Source organism: Moschus berezovskii, chromosome X, assembly GCF_049115385.1.
Source record: "Moschus berezovskii isolate FMDL1 chromosome X, NW_MosBer_1.0, whole genome shotgun sequence".
NCBI classification, from domain to species: Eukaryota; Metazoa; Chordata; class Mammalia; order Artiodactyla; family Moschidae; genus Moschus; species Moschus berezovskii.
The window spans coordinates 43,247,558-43,273,493 of NC_142488.1; the positions used below are offsets into that span (position 1 = coordinate 43,247,558).

Here is a 25,936-nt window from a genome sequence, read left to right on the forward strand (position 1 = left end):
CAGCTAATAAATGTGAAAGGAATAATAGAATTTAAAAAATCACCATTTGGGAACTTCCCTGGTGGTCCAATGGTTGAGTCTGCCTTCCAATGCTAATGACACTGGTTTGATCCCTGGTTGTGGAGCTAGGATCCCACATGCTGCAGGGTCACTGAGTCCAAGCACCACAAGTAGAGAAGCCCATGTGGCAATGAAGAGCTAGCACAGCAAAAAAAAAAAACAATCACCACGTGGCAACCATCACAGTAATAATTGATTCAGGCAAGAATCATCAATGGATGTTAAAATGACTGCGTGTGAGTTTGATGAATACAGGACATTTACATAGTCTCAAAGTATTTCTTATCCAATTACAGAGTAAATGTACAGTGGAGAAACCAAGTGAATATCACCCAAAATAGGACAAATTGACCTTTTGTATCTTTTGATAGGCTTCAATGAAGAGAGCACAGCATCACTTCTGAGGCATTTCTGCCCAAGATGAAAAAAAAAAAAAAAACTAAACTGAATCATGAGGGAACAACAGACAAATCCAAATTGATGGAAATTCTACAAAATAAACAGCCTTTCCTCTTCAAAGATGTCAAAGTGATGAAACACACACGCACACAGATGCTGAGAAACTGTTCTAGATTAAAGAGAGTAGAGAGATGTGCCAATTAAATGCAATATATAAACCTGGGTCAGAAAAATTTTTTTCTATGAAGGACATTATTGGAGAAATTGACCAAATTTGAATAAGGCCAGTAGGTAGATAATAGTGTTGTATTAATCCCCTGATTTTCAGAATTGTACTGTGGTTATATAAGCATTTACTTTATTTTTAGGATGAAAACTCTGAAGCATTTAGGGGCATATCTGCAATTTACCTTAAAAGTGTTCAGGAAATAAATGGAGAAAAGGGGTGGTGGGGGAGAGAGAGAGAGGGAGGATGAAGAGGGAGAAAATGATAAAGCAAACATAGGGAAAAATTTAACAGTTGGGAATATGAACACAGGGTATATGGGAGTTATTTGTACTCTTCTTTCAACTTTTCTGAAAGTCTTAAATGATTTAAAAATAATATTAGAAAAAAGAGAAAGAAATGAGGAACTAAAAAGATGACCGGATGCTCTGAACAGCCAATGAATCTGCCAACTGTGACCTCATGTGGCTGGGTGAGGTAGTTTAGGGGCTTTCGATGTTGGGATCTTTTAGCCTTTTCCCATGAGGCTCACTCTTCAGTTCTTCTGCCTTGGGGGAAGTGCACAGCCTCTGTGCACACATGCCCTTGAGCCCCAAGTTTTCAGGATGACCTGCTGTGCTAGTCTTTCTGCAGTCCCTGAAAACCCTTGGATTGACTCTCTTCAGGGAAGAAGCTTCTGATCTGTTGGAGCTTGGCCATCACCTGGCCAATACCTGGCTGTGAAGTGTTGGGGTGAGGGTAGAAAACTGGGATCCAATTGCTTCTTAAAATGGCCTTTTAAGACTCACCCATATTTCAGCCTTCTCCTTCACTTTCTGAGAGATCTAGAGCCATCAATTCCTCAACCTTTTGAGAGATTTTGTGATGTAAATTGAAGGGCTTCTCAAGTGGCGCTAGTGGTAAAGAACCCACCTGCTAATGCAGGAAACCTAAGAGTCACGGGTTCAATCCCTGGGTCGAGAAGTTCTCCTAGAGAGGGAAATGGCAACCCACTCCAGCACTCTTATCTGGAGAATCTCATGGACAAAGGAGCCTGGTGGGCTACAGGAGCCTGGGTGGCAAAGGAGCCTGGGTGGCAAAGAGTCAGACATGACTGAGCAACTGAGCACACATACACATGATGTAAATTGGGATGGTCATCAGCATCCTTTGCTGCCAGCTTAGGATTCTGTTCTTTTGGTCCTGCCAAGTTATTTGCTTTCCAGCTTTCAAAATTTTGTTTCTGTTTTTCTCCTCTCTCATTTCCCCCTGTGTGGTAATTTATACCTATTAAAAGCTCCAGTTACTCTCACTTTAGTAGGAGTTGCTTCCCTGGTGGCTCAGATGGTAAAGAATCCACCTGTGATGCAGGAGACCCAGGCTTGATCCCTGGGTCAGGAAGATCCCCTGGAGAAGAAAATGGCAACCCACTCGAGTATTCTTGCCTGGGAAATCCCGTAGACAGAGGAGCCTGGTGGGAAGTCCATAGCTTTACAAAGAGTTGGACACAACTGAGCAACTAACACACACTTCAGTTCAGTTCAGTTCAGTCCAGTCATTTAGTCGTGTCCGACTCTTTGTGCTGGGCCTCACTGTCCATCACCAACTCCCAGAGTTCACTACTTACCAAGTGTTTAATCCATGGTTTTTAACAATCTGTGCAGAAGTCATTCTGCATTCTTGGTTGCTTCCTTTGGATATTGTCCCAGAAGTGAAATTATTGGGTAGAATGTGCAGTCCTTTTGAGGCTCTTAATGAACATTGCCTAATTGCTTTTTGATAGGATTATATTTTCACCAAGTTCCCACGACTTGTCTCTTTTCCTGAAATTTTGCCTGCCTTGGGTAGCATTATTTTAAAAGCACCAAAAATGTGTGATTTTGACATGGGGAATATTAACTCATTTTTGGCACAGTTCCTCCTAAAGAATGATTTTTTTTTTTCAGAGAGAAGCTCCAGGTAAGGGCATGAAATGGAAAGGTGGATTTAGGTAAATGGCCGGGGGCTCGGGGTACTGTGTGTGGGGTGGGTGGAGGGAGATTTCAGCTCTCTTCATGAGGCACCAGGGTTTGTATGTAGAAGGAAAGGAATCAGAAGTGAACGTGTGAGCCCCAGGTCTCTACTGCCTTCCAGTGTGGTAGGGGCAGCCCTACTTCTAGTACAGGTATATTCATTCAGCTGGGCAAACTGAACAATGGAAATGGTGCAATGGTGCTTCTACTCAATGTGCATCACCCTGGAGTAAGCCCTAAATGGGAGACCTGTATCTTCTTTTTATTGATTTATTTATTTTTTTGAAGTATAATTGATTTACAATATTGTGCCAATCTCTGCTATACAACAAAGTGACTAAGTTATATACACATAGGTAATCTGAATCTTCCTTTTAATCCAGCTCAGTTTCCCTTCTGAGTTGGGACCATCTTGTCGCACATGTAATCCTTTTGTTTTGTCTTTTGTGTTATATTACACAGCCCCAGTATGCAAGGCAGTTTCTTCACCTAGTGCTAAACAATTTCTGCTTCACACACTGAGTTGTTTTTTTGGTTTTTTATTTTGGAATAATTTTAGACTTACAAAAATGTTCCCAAATCATATATAGAGTTCCCCCATCTGACATCCCTTAATGTTGACATCTTATATAACCATAGTACTATTGCTGCAACTAGGAAAGGAACACTGATAAAATACTATGTACTAATATAATTCAGTTCAGTTCAGTTCAGTTGCTCAGTCGTGTCTGACTCTTTGCGACCCCATGAACCACAGCACGCCAGGCCTCCTTGTCTATCACCAACTCCCGGAGTCTACCCAAAGCTATGTCCATCGAGTTGGTGATGCCATCCAACCATCTCATCCTCTGTCGTCCCCTTCTCCTCCTGCCGTCAATCTTTCCCAGCATCAGACTCTTTTCCAGTGAGTCAACTCGTCACATGAGGTGGCCAAAGTATTGGAGTTTCAGCTTTAGCATCAGTCCTTCCAATGAACACCCAGGACTGATTTCCTTTAGAATGGACTGGTTGGATCTCCTTGCAGTCCAAGGGACTCTCAAGAGTCTTCTCCAGCACAACAGTTCAAAAGCATCAATTCTTCGGCGATCAGCCTTCTTCATAGTCCAACTCTCACATCCATACATGACCACGGGAAAAACCATAGCCTTGACTAGACGGACCTTGGTTGGCGAAGTAATGTCTCTGCTTTTTAATATACTATCTAGATTTCTATCATTACTTATTTAAGATTCAGATAGTCCCAAATTTGGCTACAGGAGCCCCTTTGAGTTGGTTCCTGTGTCCTTTTAACATGCCCCCAATTTTTTTTAGCATGTCCTCCCTTTCTGGCAGCACAAGAGTATTACAGGCTCATCTTATACTTTCCCTATCTAGTCTCAGAATCAGCCATTTCTCCAAAGAGCTCTGGTTTCTCTTACTGAAGAAACCAAGACCTAGGCACTATGTACTGGAGTATCACTACTTATAGGCCATCTCAGAGAATAAAACTAGGAAATGTATTTCTATACACTTCTCTACACTCACATCTCTATCCCTATATCTATCCATCTGTGTATATATACCTAAAAAATCCTGAGTTCAGGGACTTCCCTGGTGGTTCAGGGGTTAAAACTCTATACTTGCACTGCAGGGGTCTTGACTTTGATCCTTGGTCAGGGAACTAAGATCCTACATGCCTTGATTTGTGGCCAGAAAAAAAAAATCGTGAGTTCATAGTGATACTTCCAATTCCAATCTAACATCACACTATTCAAAATTGGAAGGAGCACAAAATTCTGTATTTCCTGACTTGTAACTTTTTTCTCCAAGCAATACTTGCTCAAGACAAAGTAGTTTCAAAACTGCTAACCCAGATTCTCATAGGAAAAATATTCACTAACCAGAGCACAGTTTTTGTGAATGGATTTTCCCCCCTCTTTTTAAATTGAGGTAGAATTCACATACTGTAAAATTAACCATTTTAAAGTGTGTGTAGACTTCTGTTGTTTGTTGTCTTATGTAGTCAAAAGGCTTACTTTCCAAGTTACCTAGGTTAGTTTCTCCGTGTAGTTATTTTATTCTTTTTTTTAAAAAATACATTTGTGTCCACTTGTTATTCTTTGTATTTCATTTTAGTTCAACCCACATCCTGGCTGATCTTGATTCTTTATTTGTGGATTGTGTGAGGTATTCTCATGATTCTAAAAAAAAAAGGCACACTCAGAGAAGTTTCACTCCCTCTTCATCCCTTTGGCTCACTCCCATTCCTCTCTTCTTTCCACTCCATTGACATCCATTTCCTGTAGGGAACCAATCTCATTACCTTCTGGTTTATTCTTTATTTTATTTTATATCCACAGACACATACACACACGTGTGTGTGTGTATGTATATATATATTTTTTGCATCACAGGTGAGCAGACACATAAATGTTTTCTTGTATCTTTTTTCTTACATGAAAAGTAGCATTCTATAAACACACCTCTGTGCTTTTTTTCCCTCGCTTCATAGTATAGCTTGCAAATCACTCCATATCCGTTCCTAGAGATCTTCCTGATTCATTTGTAGAGCTGCATAGCACTCCTTTGTGTGGATGTGTGCTGTGGCGTATTCAACCACTCTCCCGTGGCATTGTTTTTGATATTTGCAATTATGAACAACGCTGCAATCAAAATAACATTGAGGCACTGAGTTTTGTGAGAGGGGCTGGCACAAGATCTGAAGGCAGATGATTCAGCTTCCAGAGCTGCCACTCTGTCTGCGGGGCCGCACTGCCTCCACAGGCAGCTCAGGCCTGAGATGATGCCCTGGTCACCCTAGTGGGCTGGGTCTTTTCCTTCTCCTTGTCTGCTTCTATGATGAGCTCCAATAGGTGGACCCCTGGTTGCTCAGTTCCCCTTTGCTGGCCTATTCCTCTAAGTTGCCTTCTTAGAGGGTCATTATATCTGCACATTTGGGGCCCCCTGCCTGGGTGTTAACCCTCCCTCACAACCCACAGTCACAACCACTTTTAAACAATGACACAAAGTTATTGCAGATAGACCAGAGTATACTTGTGTTTATGTGAGCTCAGCTGTGCCAATATTTGTGGACAACAGGCCTGAAGTGGGCAGAAAAGCCATATCACCATGCATAGATGGTGAGCCAGGAGCTTTCAATGGGCCAAGAGGGTACTTGAATTTCCTGAGCATGGATGGACTTCCCAAGGCCTCCCAAATTACCTGCTTGAGGAGGATTCCCTCCTGAGCCTGGTGGAGGGCCAGGCTGGGGAGGCGAGCGTATTGGTTTCCCAGCTGCCTTTCAAGATCAACCCAGAGTCTGGAGAGTGAGAGGGAAGAAAAATGACCCCTGTCACACTGTCTGGCAGCCTGCAGCACCCTCATGATTCCTCTGGTCTGGAGCAGAGCCTTGGGACAGAGGTCAAGATCCCTCCCAAGAGGCTACAGCACTCACTTCGGCTGTGTGAGGAGCCCTTTCTGCCAGGAAACCCTCTGCCCTTTCCTAAGGAAAGGCCATCAGATACAGTATGCCCATACGTGCCAGGCCCTTGAGAAATAATCAGTTATTTAAATGGGATAATAACCCTATAAAGGTAAATCTTTTCCTTACCATTCTATGGGTGAGAAAAGTGAGACTTGGAGAGGTTAAGCAACTTGCCCAAGGTTACGAGTAACCAGCAGAGTCGTGATTTGAAACGGGTCTGTCTGATTCCAGGGCTCTACTTTTTTCCAAAATGAACACAAATCCCACAACGTATTTATTTGAACTCTAGAGGAAACATTCAGGCTCCTGCAATTGCTTATCAGCAGAAGTCAGATGCTACACGGGAGGACTAGGAAAGCAGGAGACCTGAAAATTGTTGCCTTGAGCAAATCACTGAACCGGTTTCCTTGTTTGAACAGTATGACTTGCCCACAGGGCTGTGGGGATGCCGACCTGACAACTGCAGCCAATGGAGTCTGTTCTCCTAGGTCAGTTCCTTTGCCATGATAAGACTTCCCTGATGGCTCAGACAGTAAAGAATCTGCCTGCAGTGTAGGAGACCCAGGTTCAATCCCTGGGTCCGGAAGATCACCTGGAGGAGGAAATGGCAACCCATTTCAGTATTCTTGCCTGGAGAATTCCATGGACAGAGGAGCCTGGTGGGCTATAGGCCATGGGTACTCGACTGAGCGACTAACATTCACTCAGTTTGCCATGATGGTTACTAAATATTTTATATCACCTCTGGTTCCACAGATACTCCTTTTGCTTGTGGAGGTCAAGTGAGACCCCAGTAAATCCCAAGAACCCACCACACAGAGGTTAATCAGCATTCTCAGGCACTCAGAGCTGGCTGCGTGGGCAGGCAACATAGAGTTACACAGGACCTGCACTTAGTTTAACGCTCTGCTGGTGCCATCTTGCATTTCTCAGTGACAGGAGGCCCCATGTTTCCATTTTGCACTGGGCTCCACAAATTATGTAGCTGGTTCTGCAGGCAAAAAGACAGTGGCTGATGAAACCCAGAAAAATACTCTATTGTCTCCAATCAGATTCCAGTACAATGATTTTATTCTGACTGAAGTCTCTAAAGTGTTGACTCACTTGTCTCCTGGCTGTTGAGGGGAAAGAACTGTTCTTGAGGAAGTGGCTGTATCCTGTATATGTCCAGCATGCTGTCTTTGTCTGTTCTGGCTGCTATAACAATACCACAGACTGGGTGGTTTATAGCCAATAATTATTTCTCACAGTTCCGGTGGTTGGGAAGTCCAAGATCATGGTGCTAGCAGATTTGATGTCTGCTGAGAGCAAGCTTCTTGGTTCACAGCCAGGACCAGATCTTCCTGCTGTGTCCCTACAAGGCAGGAGTGATGGAGCTCTCTAGGGTCTCATTTATAATGGCACTCACCCCATTCATGAAGGCTCCACCCTCATGACCTATTAATAGTTAACTCCCCAAAACTCTACTCCCAAATACCATCACATTGGGAGTTAAGGTCTCAACCTATGAATTTTGGAGGGGGACACAAATAATCAGTTTAGAGCACATGGTGTATGAAAAACACCAGACAAAAAGGGTTGAAAAACATAGTCATTATTCTTAGCAAGAACATTTTCTGAGCACTTGCTCTGTGCTCAGCCTGGTGCTGGTTGTGAGAGGGAACACAAAGAGCTCTGTGCCACTGCCACCTTCAAGGAGTGCTCAGCTGGATGGGAAGGAGGGGCATATATCTCTCTGGAATACCCTTGGGATTAGCCTCATATGGGCACAGACTTGGGGTTCAGGGGTACAGAGGAGGGATTCAGAAAGGGCTTGATGGAGACTGGGCTGTCAGGAAAAGCTTAGGGTCCAGGTAGGACTCAGGTCTAGTTAAGATGCCTGGGGCTTAGTAAGTGGAGAAACAGAATGGTCCAAGCCTCACACCTGGATATGGACACATAATAACTCCCTCCTGGTGGGTCTGGCTTTTGAATCCATCAGAATAGACTGGAGTTGGGGAGTATTGCAAGTTGGGTTCTCTGCAAGCAGACATTAAGATGAGTTCAACACATGTGTTTGTCTCCTGTCGCTGCTATAACAATTATTCCAAAGTGGGTAGCTTAAAACAATAGAAATGTATCTTCTGAGAGTTCTGAAAACCAGAAGTTTAAGATCAGTTTCACTGGGCTAAAAAAGCAAGGTGTTGGGAAGGGTGGTCAATCACCCTCCAGACCAAGCCAGGAAGTAACTGTCTCAAAAATTCTCAGGCAGTCCAAACCTGCCCTTCCAGAAGCTTGTCTAGGCATCCTCATTGTCATGGTTGCCCCAGAGGTAGTAAAGGGAGACCCCCAACTGCATTGCAGTGTACCACAAAATATGACTTTCCTTGGCTCATCTTTAAATGTCAACAAAGAGACCAAAGTTGGGCAGGACAGAGGTTGAAGGGGACTTCCCAGGTGGCACTAGTGGTAAAGGACCTGCCTGCCAATGCAGAAGACTAAGAGACTTGGGTTTGATCCCCGGGTTAGGAAGATCCCCTGTAGAAGGAAATGGCAACCCACTACAGCATTCTTGCCTGGAGAATCCCATGTACGAAGGAGTCTGGCGGGCTACAGCCCATAGGCTTGCAAAGGGTCGGACACGACAGAAGCAACTTAGCATCCACACACAAGGCTGAAAGGGAAGGCAAGAGGAGCCTGGACTGATCACTGGAGTTCTGAAACTATCCGGCAAGTCACTCTGCCTCCCTGGGCCTCAGTTTCCACATCTGCTGCATGAAGCCTATTACGCCAGGCATTTTATCTTAAAGGTGGTGACTCAGAGGTAAAAAAGAGGAGGCCAACTGAGAGGTCTCTGAGGGTAGAGGGCAGGCAGGGAGACTGGGCAAAAGTCCAAGGAACCCCCGTTAATGTTTGTGGCCTGGGCAAGAGGATACATGGAAACCCACATACCACGTGGCTAATCATTTGAAAGGTATAAAACAACCAAGCTGCTGAATAAAATATATTCTGTTGGCTGACCTTGAAAAAGTATTTTTAGAATGACCCATAAGGCCAAGTTTGAATGAAAATTCTCAGACTCCTTAGAGTCCTGCCCTGAAGGAAGTTATGTAGAGAGACCTGGCCCTGATCCCCAGCTGTGGCTAGAAAGAATGTTCTACTCACAGACCTCCTGCTCCAGGGAGCTCAACTGGCTAAGTGCCCTGCACTGTGCTTTGAAATCCATCTTTGTGGTTGGGCTAAGGCCACACTTCCCATGGGCTGTTCCCTGCAGCAGGAATATAAGGGCCGTCCATCCTTGGGAAGCTCCTCTGATGACTGGCTTTACCTCAAGGACACCCTGACAGCCCTGCTGAATCTTATTTTGGTTGAGCAGAGGGGAGTCTGGGATGCTCTCACCTGATCTTCTTGCCTTCACTCAGGGGAGGGGGCATCAGCCTTCCAGCCTGGCCTCATGGTTCTCCCCACGGTCTTTGGCTCCACCCTCCTTTCCACACAGCCATCTTCCTCAATACAATCCTTGCCCACTTAATCCTGTCTTGACATCTGGTTCTCAGAGGATATGGACAAACATGTTGGCCCCCAGCCCAGCACTCTTCTCTTCTTACCCCTGCCTCCTTCCCACGCCATTAAGTGCCTCCTGTGCCCGTGTCCCCTTGGCCCTCAGTCTCCTCACCCCATGGTAGTATGAGGAGTGTGGCAGGAGGGCTAGCACCGGGGCCGAGTCTTTCCTCCATGTCACTCTTTTGACCTCCATGGCTCTGTCTCATTTGCTCTGCCTGTGCATGCATGCTTCTGGAACATTCTTTGTAACCAACTGGGTTGGGAGAAGGAAGTGTGTGTCCTAGGCCCTTCGTATCTCTGGCATTTTTCACTAACTCAAGAGTCTTGTGGAGAAGAGAGAAAATTGAGGCTCAAAGAGGCTGAGTGAGTGTCCACACCTGGGTCTTCCAATGCCCAACCCTGGGCTCTTCCATGATGTCCCAGCTAGGGGTGGAGGGGGCAGGTAGCAGTCATACCGCCCTGTGGCCCAGCTGTCCTCTGGTGGTTGGCATGTTCCTCTGTCTCTGGGACACCAAAGTGCCTTTCTCCCAGTGGCTAAAAGGGAGCAGCTTCTTTCAACCATGCAGTGAGCCGAGTGGGCAGTGGAAGTTCCAAGGAAGTGGGTCGGCAAGGCTCCAGCCCCTCAGAACTTATCATTATACTTGCAGTCTGGGTAGCGGTAGGCGAATCTGGGGTCACAGGTTCTCAGGGGTCTCAAGATGTCCTTCAGCCGGCTGGCGGCCCCGAGGACCTCCGGGTCTGGCCGGGTTCTGTCTGCGCAGCGAGTGAGCTCGGCATCAATCTGCTCCCGCACTGGGGATGGGAACTTGGCCTGGAGAAGCAGGGGCAACACCTGGCTGCACACCAGCACCAGGTTCTGCTTCTCAGGGATGGTGTCACAGGAGGGCAGCTCTGTCTGGCAGCCAGAGACCAGGCAGCTGAAGATGTCTTTATTGTCTCCTGCGCCGGAGGCTGCTTGGCTGCCTACACAAGAGATGGAAGATGTTATATACCCTATAGCCCCTGTTCCCTGGGGGGAGGCGCCCCTAATGAGAATTACTGGGCTACGTGATTCAGGCTCCTAGCATCTCCAGTCCCCAGGAGATTTAGGGTTCAGAGACACGACAGCCCCTGTTGAGAACCCCGGGGAGAGGGGGAGCTCCTTCTGCTAAAATAAGATGAGCTGGCCAGGGAAATGCACTTCTCCATACCAGAACTTGGCCTTCTCATTATAAAACTCTTGGAAGACTCTTGAGAGTTCCTTGGACTGCAAGAAAATCCAACCAGTCCATCCTAAAGGCAATCAGTCCTGAGCATTCATTGGAAGGACTGATGCTGAAGCTGAAACCCAATACTGTGGCCACCCGATGTGAAGAGTTGACTCATTTGAAAAGACCTTGATTCTGGGAAAGATTGAAGGCAGGAGGAGAAGGGGACAACAGAGAATGAGATGGTTGAATGGCATCACGGACTCAATGGACATGAGTTTGAGCAAGCTCTGGGAGTTGGTGAAGGACAGGGAAGCCTGGTATGCTGCAGTCCCTGGGGTTGCAAAGAGCTGGACATGACTGAGTGACTGAACAACAGGTGTAAGGCAGACATACATGCTGTGATTCTCCCATGATTACTACTGAATTAGGGAACACTGAGGAGATTCCTCAGACCAGTTCCATTTGCTCTTTTTAAACACAAAGTCAGGAGAAAGAACAGGTAATCCAGAATATGCCTTCAACCAATTGGAGTGGGACTGACATTCAGTGAGTCACATCACTGAATATTCTGGAATTACCCTCATTTCTTCTCATTTGATTCTTTTTATCCAAATCAGGAAAGGAGTAAGTGTGGCTTAATTGGTCTATCTTTGTAGGCCTTCTCATATAAATAAAATCAGAAATTTGAGATTAAAATCCTCTATCCTACTACAGGGCTCAGAATATCTGGTCGCCATTAAGGACTGGGATGTTCAAAAGGTTCTAGAACCCCTGCTGAACCTGTGCACATTATGAGAAACACAATTCACTCATACTCCTCAGCTGGTGCCATGCTTTTCAATTTGAAGACTCTTTGCGACCACATGGACTGCAGCCCACCAGGCTCCTCTGTCCATGGGATTCTCCAGGCAAGAATACTGGAGTGGGTTGCCATGCACTTCTTCAGGGGATATTTCCTACCCAGGGATCGAACCCAGGTCTCCTGCACAGCAGGCGGATTCTTTACCATCTGAGCCACCATGGAAACCCTTACACAAACAAAGGGTCCCAAATGGATTGTGAAATGTACCAGTGAATCTGCCAGATTGTTCAGATAAAGGCTAAAAGCATTGATGGGAGAGGCTCTGAAGGGGAGCTGGATGTGGGGTGGGGGGTTCTCCATGTGTGAGGCGGGGCTGGGCAGGTCCCCGCACCACACAGACCATGTTGGGCAATGGCAGTGCCCACAGAGGGTGCCGCTGGGGCCATACCTCCATGACCAACATGCAAATCTTCCTCTCCTGCATTAAAAAGGTCAAGTCCAACTCTGCTTTGGCACTGGAGCAGAGACTTAAAAGGGGGAAAGGGACCCTTCCTCTTCCCAAACCTGGGCTGCTCTCAATATGACACCCTGGTCAAGCCCAGTGATGTGATACCCTTCCTCCACCGCCCATCACCCCCACCAACTCCTGTCACCCTGACTTTCCCTCTGACAGTTGCTCAGCCAGACCCATGCTGGGTACCTTCCTGCCTGTCGATCACGCCGAGTGCACTGGCATCCCGGATGAACAGATGCCCGTTGCTGAAGATGCCAAACATGCCTGCATCCACGTGGGTGAAGTAGAAGAAGTAGTTCAAATCATTGCTCCTCAGAGATTCCAGGACACCCAGGAGCTGGTAGGCCAGGTCAGCCGCCTGGTCTGGCGGCGCACCATAGAATTCCTGCAGCGGACTGGTGCTGGTACTGACCAGAAATCTACCACAGGAGCCCAGGTACTTGGGAAGCGGCCAACCCTCAGCGCCCGGGAAGATCTGCCAAGCCAAGAGGAGGAAAGATGAGAGGATTAGAGAGAAAAAATTCCTGGAGGCAGCTCCCTCCTCTCTTTCTCTCTCACCAAGAGCACACAGAAAAGTCAGCCTTACATGGGTACCTACTGTCTCAAGACATCAGCAAAACATCTCTTAACCTTGTTTATACCTCTTGGAACACAGCAATTCCTTGCTGCCCCACCACCCCCCACCAGTTATTATTCTATTCTTGATGGAAGGATTTGTAAAAGGGAGCTCTTTCCATATGGTGGATTATATTTCAACATAGTTGCCCCAAGCGAGGTAAGAGTGCCGATGTGCTTGCCATGATTTTAGAGGGTATTCAGGTGTCAGGGGAGCTTCCCCAAAGGCTCAGTGGTAAAGAACCCGTCTTCAATGTAGGAGACACGGGAGACATTGGTTCGATCCCTGGCTCAGGAAGATCCCCTGGAGAAGTGCATGGCAACCCACTCCATTATTCTTTCCTAGGAGAATCCCATGGACAGAGGAGCCTGGTGGGCTACAGTCCGTGGGGTCACAAAAGAGCTGGACACGACTGAGTTCGCATGTATGCACTCAGACGTCAGGGGAATGTGTTTATTTTCAGAGTTGTATATTTGAAAAAATATGACTAGCATTTCAGATTTCACAGATACGTCTGCTTAGGAAGAGGCTATGGAGGGAAAAAGGGTCAACTTAAGACTGATTTAAAGAAATATATTTTAAAAAATAACAGTGCAGTTAGTAAGTTCTGGGATAGGGCAAAAATGATGAAGATGACCCTTGGGTAAAAAGTTTTGGGAACCACTGCACTGGCCCTGGGTGGATCTGCCTGGCTAGGATAATTACATATTCACAGAGACTCCACAACTGACTGGAATGTTCTGACAGCCTAACTGGTCCAGGGAAGCATAAAGCTCCAGCCAATTCCCTCTGTCTCCTTGTAGGGGCTCCTGGAGTATGAGATTGACATACACACTAGTGTATATATATATATATATATATATATATATATATATATATAATAGATATCCAACAAGGACTTGCTGTATAGCACAGGGAATGCTACTCAATATTTTGTAACAACATATAAAGGAAAAGGATCTAAAAAAGAAATACGTGTGTGTGTGTGTGCTCAGTCGTGCGTGTGTGCGTGTGTGTGTGCACTCAGTCGTGTCTGACTCTTTGCAACACCATAGTACTTCAGGCTCCTCTGTCTATGGAATTCTCCCGGCAAGAATACTGGAATGGGTTGCCATTTCCTACTCCAGGGGATCTTCCCGATCCAGGGATTGAACCTGCATGACTTGCATCTCCTGTATTGGCAGATGGATTCTTTACCACCGCGCCACCTGTCCATATATATATATGTAAGTGAATCACTTTGCCATATATTTGAAACTAACACAACATTATAAATTAACTATATCTCAATAAGGGGGAAAAAAGGAGGAGAGAATCCTGGCTTGTCTTTTTTTTCCTGACTATTTATTGAGGCAGCTATATCTAGGATGGTGTTTCTTTATGGGAGAAATGACAGAAACTATAAATACTTGGCACTTTTCCTCTTATTTTCCTTCTTTAAAAAAACAAAGTCATCCCCCTTTCTGATGATGTTCTGTGGCATCCTGCCATTTTAGCCCACTTGCCATGTTGTGAAACCTTTTCTTGTTTTCTCTGTCCACCGGGACCTCTCCCACTGTGTGCCACAGAGGAAGGTCCCCGGTCCCCTGGAAACGTCTAAATGTGTGGCCACGGAGTCATCCCTGTGTTGCAGGCTTGTCAGGAGCTAGGGCTGGAAGTAGTCAGATCGTCTGCCTCAACCACCAACAGCAGGACAACAAGAGAAGAAGACCTCTGAGGGTGCAGGAACCAGCAATTCCTTCTTCTCTTCTAGGATTTGAAATGCCAACATTACTAGGTGGTTTTTAGCAGAACGGGCATGGACTCTGACATCAGACAGCTCTGGGTTTGGGTTTCATTGCTGATACTGGCTAAGGTACTGTAACCAAGTCACTTCACTGCTCTGAGCTCCACTTACCTCATCTGAAAGAGGGGACAATAATAATATCCCTGTGGGGTTTGTCCTGAGCATTAAATGAGATCATGATGTACAGCATTCAACACAATGCCGAGAAATGAGTTGTTATTATGTACTTAGCCATCATCCTTTGGCCAATAATATATAATTACTGTATCATACATAAAAAGAATATATAATTATCTTATGTAATATCTCATAGTTATAATAACATATATATTATATATAATATTAGTATATATAATATATACTATATGATTATATAGAGGAAATAATTATATATTAGTATATTATATACTAATATATACTATATAATAGTATATATTATACTATATTAGTATAATCTGGATAAAATATATCATAAATATAATACAAATCATTATAATATAATATAATTAATTATAAGTATTAATATTAATACAGTACTATAAAAATTAAAATATAATAACATAATATCAATCATAATATCAATGTAATATATAATTATTATAATCATCAATATCACTATATTATGTAATAAATAACTATAATATACTTAATAAAAATACTAGTCATTATTAATTGTTATGGTGCTTATTCTTCCTCCACGCCCTCCTCTCCCTGCCCCTTCTCCCTCTCCTCTTCCTTCTCTTCTCCTCTTTCCCTTCCCTCTCCTCCTCTCCCACTGCCTCTTATTCTTCTTCCTTTTTCTTTTCCTCCTCTCCTCTCTCTTCCTCCCTCCTTAATCTGCTACTCCCTCCCATTCCCTAGTTTCCTCTGTGCCCATTAAGTAAGTGTCCTGATTCTTGGGATCGGGGAGAAATGGGTGTCCTATAGATGTTGACTTGTTAAAAACTGTATCACTGGACTGAAAGCTGCATGAAGGCAGGGACCAGCACATCTGCCTTGTTGACCAGTGTTCTAGAGCATCCTTAACTATTTGACCATTCCCTTTTTGACGGAGGTTTAGGTTACTTCCATCCTTTCATCTTTTCCAAGCACAGCTGCATAGCACACCTCTGAGTGGGTCATCCTTTGGTTTTCCCCCAACTCCCGAGCTTGCTCATACCTTTCTAATCTTTAAGACACCTGGTCAAAATTGCCCTCCTCCACAAAGCCCTTCAGGGCTTTCTCTGGCCATGAAATGTCCACTCCTAGCTGTGCCCCTCCCCCCTAGCTCCCACACTTCTTTCCTCTAAAACAACAACACATTTTTACTGAGTGCCACAGAGGTTCTATTATAAGATGGACTGGTGGCCCCAAGGTGTCCAGTGATCAGAGAAAGCTCAACCCAGGGCCTACCCCCTCATAGCCTGATGTGAATCCCCTCCCTGGACGGGCTTTCCAGGGCAGGGTCACTGCATACCTGTAGAAGGACAGGATGTGTGTTGACAGCTAGCGTGTAGAGGAGACGCAGCTTGTCCCGGTCCGTGAAGTGGTCCATGAAGATGCTGCCAGCGTCAACCACCTCTGCATAGCGCCGGACCACGCGATCCAGGAGTCGCTGTGATGGGCAGCGCAAGAGAGGGGTGGACAGGCCCTGCAGTGGGGCAGAAGAGATCCAGAGAGGAAGAAAATGTGCTGAGTGCTCGTGGGGAGCTGGCAGGACTGGGTATGGGCAGGCTCTGCTGTAGGGGAGATCCCTGGGTTGCGGGGGTCAAGTGGGCCTTGGGGTGGGAAAAAAGCCCTGGGGGGTATGGAGCAGAGTACCCTAGGCGGTGGAATGAGAGGGGCATGAGTGGGGTACATGGGTGAGAGCTGGCATTGAGGAGAAGGGACTGAGAGATCCTGGGGTCATATAACAGGGTGCTAGGCAGGAAGTGCATCCCTAGCAAACTCCTAGTAGGAGTTTCAGAGCCTCTGTGTCTCCACACACATTTTGCAACTCAGAAATTGGAAGTTTGCAGGCTTAGTGTTAGAAGGGTTGGATTCGGGATTTGAACCTGTTATGAACTGCATGTTTGCCCCTCTCTTGCACCTCATTCATGTGTTGTAACCCTAATCCCTAATGTGATGGTATTAGGAGGTGAGGCCTTTGAGAGGTAACTAGGTCATGAGGGTGGAACCCTCATGAATGGGATTAGTGACCTTATAAGAAGAGACCTGAGATAACTTGCTCCCTCTCTCTGTTCTCCATCACCATGAGGAGAACATGAGGAGATGGCTGTCTGCAAACGAGGAAGAGAGACTTCACCAGGAATCAATTGGTTAGCACCTTGAGTTTGGATTTCCCAGCCTCCAGAACTATGAGAAATACAATTTTGTTTTTAGCTCACCTAGTCTATGGTCTTCTGTTACAATACCACAAGCTAGGACAGAACCCAACCTGATAGATGCTAACATCCAGGCCTTTTCCCCCGTGGTAGGCCTTGCCCCTCCCTCAACCTGATAAGCTACCCAGGTGGAGACCATAGAAGATGATTTGAAGCTATGAGACAATCTCTTTGCTTCTGATAATCTTTTCGTACACAGCCTGAAATTCTGCCATTAAAGATAGCCATTGTTGGGGCAGGGGTGGTGGTTTGGGTTGTGTGTGTGCATGTGTGCTAAGTCGCTTTCAATTGTGTCCAAATCTGTGACCCTATGGACTGTAACCCACCAGACTCCTCTGTCCATGGGATTCTCCAGGCAAGAACACTGGAGTGGGTTACCATGCCTTCCTCCAGGGAATCTTCCAATCCAGGAATTGAACCCGTGTCTCTTATGTGTCCTGCATTGGCAGGCGGGTTCTTTACCACTGAGACACCTGAGAATCCTGGTGGTTAGGGTTAGAGGTAAGTAATTTCTTCTTCTCTTTTCCAAGACCTGATTTGCAAATAAAAAATACCTCTGGGAGAAGTATTGGCCATAAAACAATGATAATCAGTCAGTCAGTTTAGTCGCTCAGTCGTGTCCGACTCTTTGCGACCCCATGAATCACAGCACGCCAGGCCTCCCTGTCCATCACCAACTCCCGGAGTTCACTCAAACTCATGTCCATCGAGTCGGTGATGCCATCCAGCCATCTCATTCTCTGTCGTCCCCTTCTCCTCCCACCCCCAATCCCTCCCAGCATCAGACTCTTTTCCAGTGAGTCAACTCGTCGCATGAGGTGGCCAAAGTATTGGAGTTTCAGCTTTAGCATCAGTCCTTCCAATAAACAATGATAATAGTAGGTAATAATTATTGAGTGCTTACTATACAACAGGAGACGTTCTAAGACCGTCACAGGTAGTGTGTTATTTCATTTCCTTCTTCCAAGAACCTAATAAGGTAGGTACTACTATTGTTCCCATTTTGTGGATGGAAATACTGAGATTTAGAGAGATTAAGTGAGTTTCCTCAGGTCACACATACCTAGTATTTGTACTAAGACAGACAGTATACCAGGTGAGAGGTAAATAGGTGGGCCGGGTAGGACCTGCATCCTTATCTTTACTGGGGTTGTAACTCTGTATTTGAGTAAGCTCAAAGCACTCATTCATTCATTCACCTACCAATGTTTGCTGAGAATCCACCAAAGACCAGGCTGTATTCTAGGCACTGCGGATGTAAGGGGGACCACAGCAGACATTGCCCTTCCAGGCCTGTCAACTGGGCAGTTGACAGTAGTTAGTTTCTCAGTCATGTCCTACTCTCAGTGACCCCCATGGACTGTAGCCCGCCAGGCCCCTCTGTCCATGGAATTCTCCAGGCAACAATACTGGAGTGGGTTGCCATTTCCTTCTCCAGGGGATCTTCCTGACTCAGGGATTGAACCCGGGTCTCCTGCATTGCAGGCAGATTCTTTACTATCTGAGCCACCTAGTAGGGGAGACCGTCAAATGCCCAGCAGTTACTATATGGTGCAGGGAGTGCTAATGACCAGCCGGAGGTCAGGGAGCCGTGGGAGCCCATGGGTGCAGGGCTACACTAAAGCTTTTGGAGGCATTGGTACAAAATCCTTTGTTTTCGTGGGCCCCGTCCTCCAGCAGTTCAGTTCAGTTCAGTTCAGTTGCTCAGTTGTGTCCGACTCTTTGTGACCCCATGAATCACAGCACTCCAGGCCTCCCTGTCCATCACCAACTCCCGGAGTTTACCAAAACTCATGTCCATCGAGTTGGTGATGCCATCCAGCCATCTCATTCTCTGTCGTCCCCTTCTCCTCCTGCCCCCAATCCTTCCCAGCATCAGAGTCTTTTCCAATGAGTCAACTCGTCGCATGAGGTGGCCAAAGTATTGGAGCTTCAGCTTTAGCATCAGTCCTACCAATGAACACCCAGGACTGATCTCCTTTAGAATGGACTGGTTGGATCTCCTTGCAGTCCAAGGGACTCTCAAGAGTCTTCTCCAACACCACAGTTCAAAAGCATCAATTCTTTGGTGATCAGCTTTCTTCACAGTCCAACTCTCACATCCATATATAACCACTGGAAAAACCATAGCCTTGACTAGACGGACCTTTGTTGGCAAAGTAATGTCTCTGCTTTTTAATATGCTGTCTAGGTTGGTCATCACTTTCCTTCCAAGGAGTAAGTGTCTTTTAATTTCATGGCTGCATAAAAGATGCTTAAAATGATATTTTACAACTGCATTGGTATAAAGACAAATACATTAATATTATACATTCAAACATGTTCTTAGACCTAAAAGATTATTTTTCTTCTGATTTTGAAAGAAATCAAAACATTTTTGTGGGTCCGTCAAAGGCTTCTTGGAAGACAGTGAACTCTGAGTGGAGGCCTGAGGCAGTGTAGAGTGAGCCTGCAAAGAGGAGGGGCGGGTATCTGTGCAGAAGGAACAAGATGTGCACAAACCTTAGTGATGCTGTGACCACGTGGAATGAAGATTCCATTCTCGGAACTTCCAAGAATTTTTTTTCACACTTTAAAAACTTAAATAAATAAAACTTAAATAAAGTTTTAAAAGTGTGAAAAAAAATTCTTGGAAATTCCAAGAATGAAATCTTTATTTCAGTGGCATTGAAACATATATATTATCATATGTGAAACGAATTGCCAGTCCAGGTTCAATGCATGATACAGGATGCTCGGGGCTGGTGCACTGGGATGAACCAGAGGGATGGGATGGGGAGGTAGGTGGGAGGGGAGTTCAAGATGGGGAACATATGTACACCGGGGGCAGATTCATGTCAATGTATGGCAAAACCAATACAATAATGTAAATTAGTTAGCCTCCAATTAAAATAAATAAAAAAATAACAAAAAAACTTTATTTATTTAAAGAAATTCATTTTTTGAATTGAAAGATAATTGCTTTATAATATTGGGTTGATTTCTGCCATACAGCAATATGAATTAGCCATAGGTATATGGAGAGAATAGCATGGAAATACATACACTAACCTATGTAAAATAGATAGCCAGGGGAAATTTGCTGTATGACTCAGGGAACTCAAACTGGGGCTCTGTAACAACCTAGAGGGGTGGGAAAGGGTGGGAGATTGGAGGAAAGAAATTCATTAGCTTTTAAAAGTATTACCAAGAGAGAAAGGAAAACAGAAACGGTTTGGAGCAGAAGACAAGCCCCTTAGTAGTGTTTGGTGGGAAGGTGGGATTTTTGGTTCTCTAAAATTGAATGTTTATTGTTTTTATAAATGAAAAGGAAAGAACAAAACAGTTAAAGGTCCCCCAAAGCCCATGGTTGTTCTATTACCCACACCCCACTGACAAAAAGAGCCCCAGGAAAGAGCAGAAGACAAGAGAAACCAACAGTGGAGCCAGGTCCTGGATGGGGGTGATTTCCCTTGTGCAGAACACTCATAGAGTCACAAAGAGGAAAAGGCTCATTTTTACCAGAAAACGAGTAGAAAGGAATATGAGGGGGAAAGGGGGTAAATGAGGAATTTTAATGCATAGGGGAAGGGGGGTGATGGATTGTACAGTAAATAGAAACTTTTGAGAAAGGCCTTTAAAAGGAGTGGGCGTAGTTTTCCTTACTCTTTTTTCCTTTCCTGACTGTGGAAGTGATGGCTGGTGCTTGTGCAATCATCTTGGACCAGGGCATGCTAAAGGTCATGGAGCATCAAAATGAAAGTAGGCTGGATGCCTGACAATCACAGAGCCATTATATCTGCCCTGGACAGCCATGTATCCATTTCTTTTATGTAAAAGAGATGTATATTTTGATCTTGTTTAAGCCACTGTTACTTGGATTTTTCTCACATGCAGCTGAACCTAATCCTAAATATCATAGAAGAAAAGAATGGAGGTAGCAAGGTTGGTTAAGAAGGTGCAGTGGTCCAGTTGTGTGATGAGAGAATGAAAAGATTTGAAGGTATTTGTAGGTAGTAGAATTCACAACTCTTGGTGATTGGCTGAGTGGGAGAGGGAGGCCAAAGAAAAGGGAGGTGTCAGAGTTAGTAGTCAACATGAGGTTGGACCCCAGAGGTATTGTTTGTGGAGATGATTTTAAAACAGGTTCACAAACTCTTAGACATGCCTCCCATCCAAGTGGAGTCTAGTTCTCCTCCCCTGGAGTACGGACTGGCTTTGGTGACTCACTTCCAGTGACTGGAAAGTTGATGGGAGTGATGTTATATGGTTTCTGAGCCTTGGCCATAAAAGGAGATAAAACTTCTACTTGGCTCTCTCTTGTACCCAACCATCATGCTGTACAGAAACCCAGGCTACTTGGAAAAAAAGCAAGATCCTTAGCCCTCATTCAATGAGTACCTAGTAGACAGCCAGCCCAACTTGCCAACAAGTGACTGAGCCATGTTGGGAATGGCTCCTCCAATGCTGTATTGAGCATCCTAGATGATGCTGTGTGGGGCCTTGGGAATTTTCCTACCAAGTGCTACCCAAATTGAGTATTCATGAGGAAAACATGACTGCCGTTGTTTTAAGCCCCTAGTTTTGAAGTGGGTCATTATTCAGCAATAAATAACTGATATATTTGCTGCAAAGGTTCAGGGCCACTTCTAGAATTATCACCAAAAGAGGCTTTAAAACCACCTGGTACCCAATATCCCTTAAAGGTGGAGGCAGCTGCTTCCCAAGGTCCCACTCACAGAGTGGGGCTCTGTAAACTTCTGTTTGTTGTTTGGTGGCCAAGTGCAAGCCCACAATGATATTGGCCAATGGGAAACAGAAGTAGGACACTAAGTTCAGTTCAGTTCAGTTCAGTTGCTCAGTTGTGCCCGACTCTTTGTGACCCCATGAATCACAGCACGCCAGGCCTCCCTGTCCATCACCAACTCCCGCAGTTCACTCAAACTCATGTCCATCAAGTCAGTGATGCCATCCAGCCATCTCATTCTCTGTCGTCCCCATCTCCTCCCACCCCCCAATCCCTCCCAGCATCAGACTCTTTTCCAGTGAGTCACCTCATCGCATGAGGTGGCCAAAGTATTGGAGTTTCAGCTTTAGCATCAGTCCTTCCAATGAACACCCAGGATTGATCTCCTTTAAAATGGACTGGTTGGATCTCCTTGCAGTCCAAGGGACTCTCAAGAGTCTTCTCCAGCACCACAGTTCAAAAGCATCAATTCTTCGGCGATCAGCTTTCTTCACAGTCCAACTATCACATCCATACATGACCACGGGAAAAACCATAGCCTTGACTAGACGGACCTTGGTTGGCAAAGTAATGTCTCTGCTTTTTAATATATTATCAAGGTTGGTCATAACTTTCCTTCCAAGGAGTAAGCGTCTTTTAATTTCATGGCTGCAATCAGCATCTGCAGTGATTTTGGAGCCCAAAAAAATAAAGTTTGACACTGTTTCCACTGTTTTTCCATCTATTTCCCATGAAGTGACGGGACCAGATGCCATGATCTTTGTTTTCTGAATGTTGTGCTTCAAGCCAACCTTTTCACTCTCCTCTTTCACTTTCATCAAGAGGCTTTTTAGTACCTCTTCACTTTCTGCCATAAGGGTGGTGTCATCTGCATATCTGAGGTTATTGATATTTCTCCCAGCAAGCTTGATTCCAGCTTGTGCTTCTTCCAGCCCAGCGTTCCTCATGATGTACTCTGCATATAAGTTAAATAAGCAGGGTGACAATATACAGCCTTGATGTACTCATTTTCCTATTTGGAACCAGTCTGTTGTTCCATGTACAGTTCTGACTGTTGCTTCCTGACCTGCATACAGGTTTCTCAAGAGGCAGGTCAGGTGGTCTGGGATTCCCATCTCTTTCAGAATTTTCCACAGTTTATTGTGATCCACACAGTCAAAGGCTTTGGCATAGTCAAGGAAGCAGAAATAGATGCTCTCCTGGAAATTTCTTGCTTTCTCCATGATCCAGCGGATGTTGGCAATTTGATCTCTGGTGCCTCTGCCTTTTCTAAAACCTGCTTGAACATCTGGGAGTTCACGGTTCACATATTGTTGAAGCCTGGCTTGGAGAACTTTGAGCATGAATTTACTAGCGTGTGAGATGAGTGCAATTGTGCGGTAGTTTGAGCATTCTTTGGCATTCCCTTTCTTTGGGATTGGAGTGAAGACTGACCTTTTCCAGTCCTGTGGCCACTGCTGAGTTTTCCAGATTTGCTGGCATATTGAGTGCAGCACTTTCACAGCATCATCTTTCAAGATTTGAAATAGCTCAGACCACAGTCCCTAACAGTCTATAAAACAGTCAATGAAATAGAATGGGTGTATCATTGTGATGGTCAGTTTTATGTGTCAACTTGGCTAGGCTGTGTTTCCCAGTTAGTGAATCAAACTCTAATCTAGGTGTAGGTGTTGCTGAAGAAACTTTGTACAGGGGGTTAACATCTACAGTCAGTTGACTTAAAGGAGGTGAGATTATATTTGATAATGTGAATGGGCCTGATCCAAGAAGTTGAAAGGCCTTAAGGGCAAAACTAACATTTCCCTGAAAAGGAAGAAATTCCACTTGTGGACTATAATATCTGGTCCTGCACAAGGGTCTCCGGCCTGCTGGCCCGTCCTATGGATTTTGGACTTGCCAGTCTCCTCAATCTCATAAGCCAATTTCTTAAAATAAATCTGATTATATATATGTGTGTGCGTGTGTGCACAAATATATCCTATATGTCATATATAATTATATTATATATAATTAGTTTGTATAAAATTTATTATATTAATTAATAATTTATACATGGGGGTCTCAAAGAGTCAGACACGACTGAGCGACTGAACTGAACTGAACTGTATTAATATTGGTTAAAATTTATTAATATTGTATTTTGTATAATATACTATCATAATACAATATATGCATTACATATATATAATATATACACACACACATATTATACACCAGTGCCAAGGGAAAAGCACTTGCTCTCTGCGGAAACAATAGCAACTGAGAAGGAAATCTAGATTTGCTTTCACTTTTGAAGCTTCTAGCGAAATCTGAGTACACCAGAAGTAACTTCCCCAATGAGCTGTTTGATCTTCAGTTGGCTTAAATCCACATCCTTGCCTGTGCTTGCTCAACAAAATCACCAGCAATCAGCGGTTTGTACCAGAAAAAAATCATAAAAGCGACATTGCCAGACAAATGACTCTGTGACTCTGATGGAGGTCCTTAAAAAGTTAAAAGAGTTGTGCTTGTTGTTCCTCCCTAGGAGCCAGAGATAAGAGAGTCAAAGGAGCAGGAAGGAGGTTTCCTCAAGGCAGACCACGTCTTAGAAGTTATGTGGACCTTCAATAACCTTGCCAGAATTGCCCTAGGACTTAAGTTCCAAGCCAAGGTTGGTGGGACACAGTTCGGGAAAGGAGGGTAACACTTTCTGGAAGTTCTAAGTGTCAGGCCATATGGCAAGCCTTTTCACAGACATTATTCCGGCATACGAGGACTCTTAGCCTTTATTTCTCTCTTGCTCTGTGATGCTCCTGGAAATTTAAAGTGATTGATTTTGAAAAGAGCTTAAAGGATTTGTTGGACATGCAGTAACATTGATTTTTGCAGCTTGGGCTGGTCAGTGCAAATGGTAGACTGCATTATCAAGGGATCTGGTAAAATATTCCCATTTTTCAGATGAGAATACTAAGGTAAGGAACAAGAAAGGGAAGTAGCTTGTTAAAGACCATGTTGCTTATAGGTGCATATTATCCTCAAGTTCATTTCCCATATTAATGATCTCACTTGGTTCTGGATGGTTTTTAGCTGTTTCTCCAAAGTAAATGCTACTTGAAAAGCAAAGATTTACAAAGCAACCTAAGTGTCCATCAACAGATGAATGGATAAAGTGGTGTGTGTGACACAATGTAATACTACTCAGCCATAAAAGAAGAATGAAATTTTGCCATTTGCAGCCACATGGAGGAACTTGGAGGGCATTGTGTGCTAAGTCCCTTCAGTCGTGTCCAACTCTGTGTGACCCTATGGACTGCAGCCCCCCAGGCTCCTCTGTTCATGGGATTCTCCAGACAAGAATACTGGAGTGGGTTGCCACGCCCTCCTCCAGGGGATCTTCCCAACCCAGGGATACAACCTGTGTCTCTTACATCTCCTGCATTAGCAGGTGGATTCTTTACCACTAATGCCACCTAGGAAGCCCTTGGAAGGCATTATACTAAGTGAAATAAGTCAGTCAGAGAAAGACAAATACTATATGATTTGTCACTTACATGTGGAATCTAAAAAAAAAAAAATAACAAAATAGTGAATATGAAAAAAAATATGAAAAAAGACACATATAGAGAGCAAACTAGTGGTTACCAGTGGGGAGAGGGAAGTAGGGAGCGGCAATACAGGGGTTGGGGATTAAGAGTGTACAAACTATTATGCATAAAATAAGCTACAAGGGTACATTGTATACACCACAGGGAATATCGCCAATATTATTTTTTTGAAAAAGCCAAAAATTTACCACCACGGAATACACTTGTTCTGATGGAAATAAATGTGTAGAAGAACACTAGCTGCTCTTAGAAAGAAAAATCTAAGACAAGAAGTTGGCTTCCCTTTAAAATCGGAAGTCAGCGAGTTACAGTCACAGTGCTAACTAAAGGCACAATTTAATTCAGGAATCTGAGCTTCTTTCCAAGGACACATACAACTGACTAATGGAGAGCTTCATGTTGAAATGAGAGTTGATTTTCACTTCTCAGATAGGATCTGTTCTTTGGCCCTAAGGCTTTAAAGAACGTAAAAATAAGACAAATAAAAATTATGTTTGCAAATTATGGCACGCATCTGAAGATATCAGATGTGCTGACTCCAATCACTTTATTCCCCTCCTTACTCTTTCCAAGGAATAGAACACAGGCGGTGCCCATGCTGTCTGTAGAGAATGGTCAGCCTGTGTACTTTTTTCCATGTACCAAGAGGATAGATATTTCCAAAGTTCACCAT

The 25,936-nt window shown here is 44.6% G+C and overlaps 1 protein-coding gene across 1 annotated transcript in view; it reads right to left on the bottom strand.

Moving 5' to 3' along the window:
• Nucleotides 1-2,676: 2,676 nt before the first annotated feature.
• Nucleotides 2,677-25,936, bottom strand: part of DIPK2B (divergent protein kinase domain 2B) — a 48,338-nt gene continuing 25,078 nt past the window's right edge. Inside the window, exons 3-5 of the mRNA XM_055438401.2 lie at nt 16,047-16,220; nt 12,375-12,663; nt 2,677-10,645 (exon numbers count right to left, since the gene is read on the bottom strand). Coding sequence (XP_055294376.2) covers nt 10,305-10,645; nt 12,375-12,663; nt 16,047-16,220 — 804 coding nt within the window. The 3' untranslated portion in view covers nt 2,677-10,304. The remainder of the gene's footprint in view (nt 10,646-12,374; nt 12,664-16,046; nt 16,221-25,936) is intronic.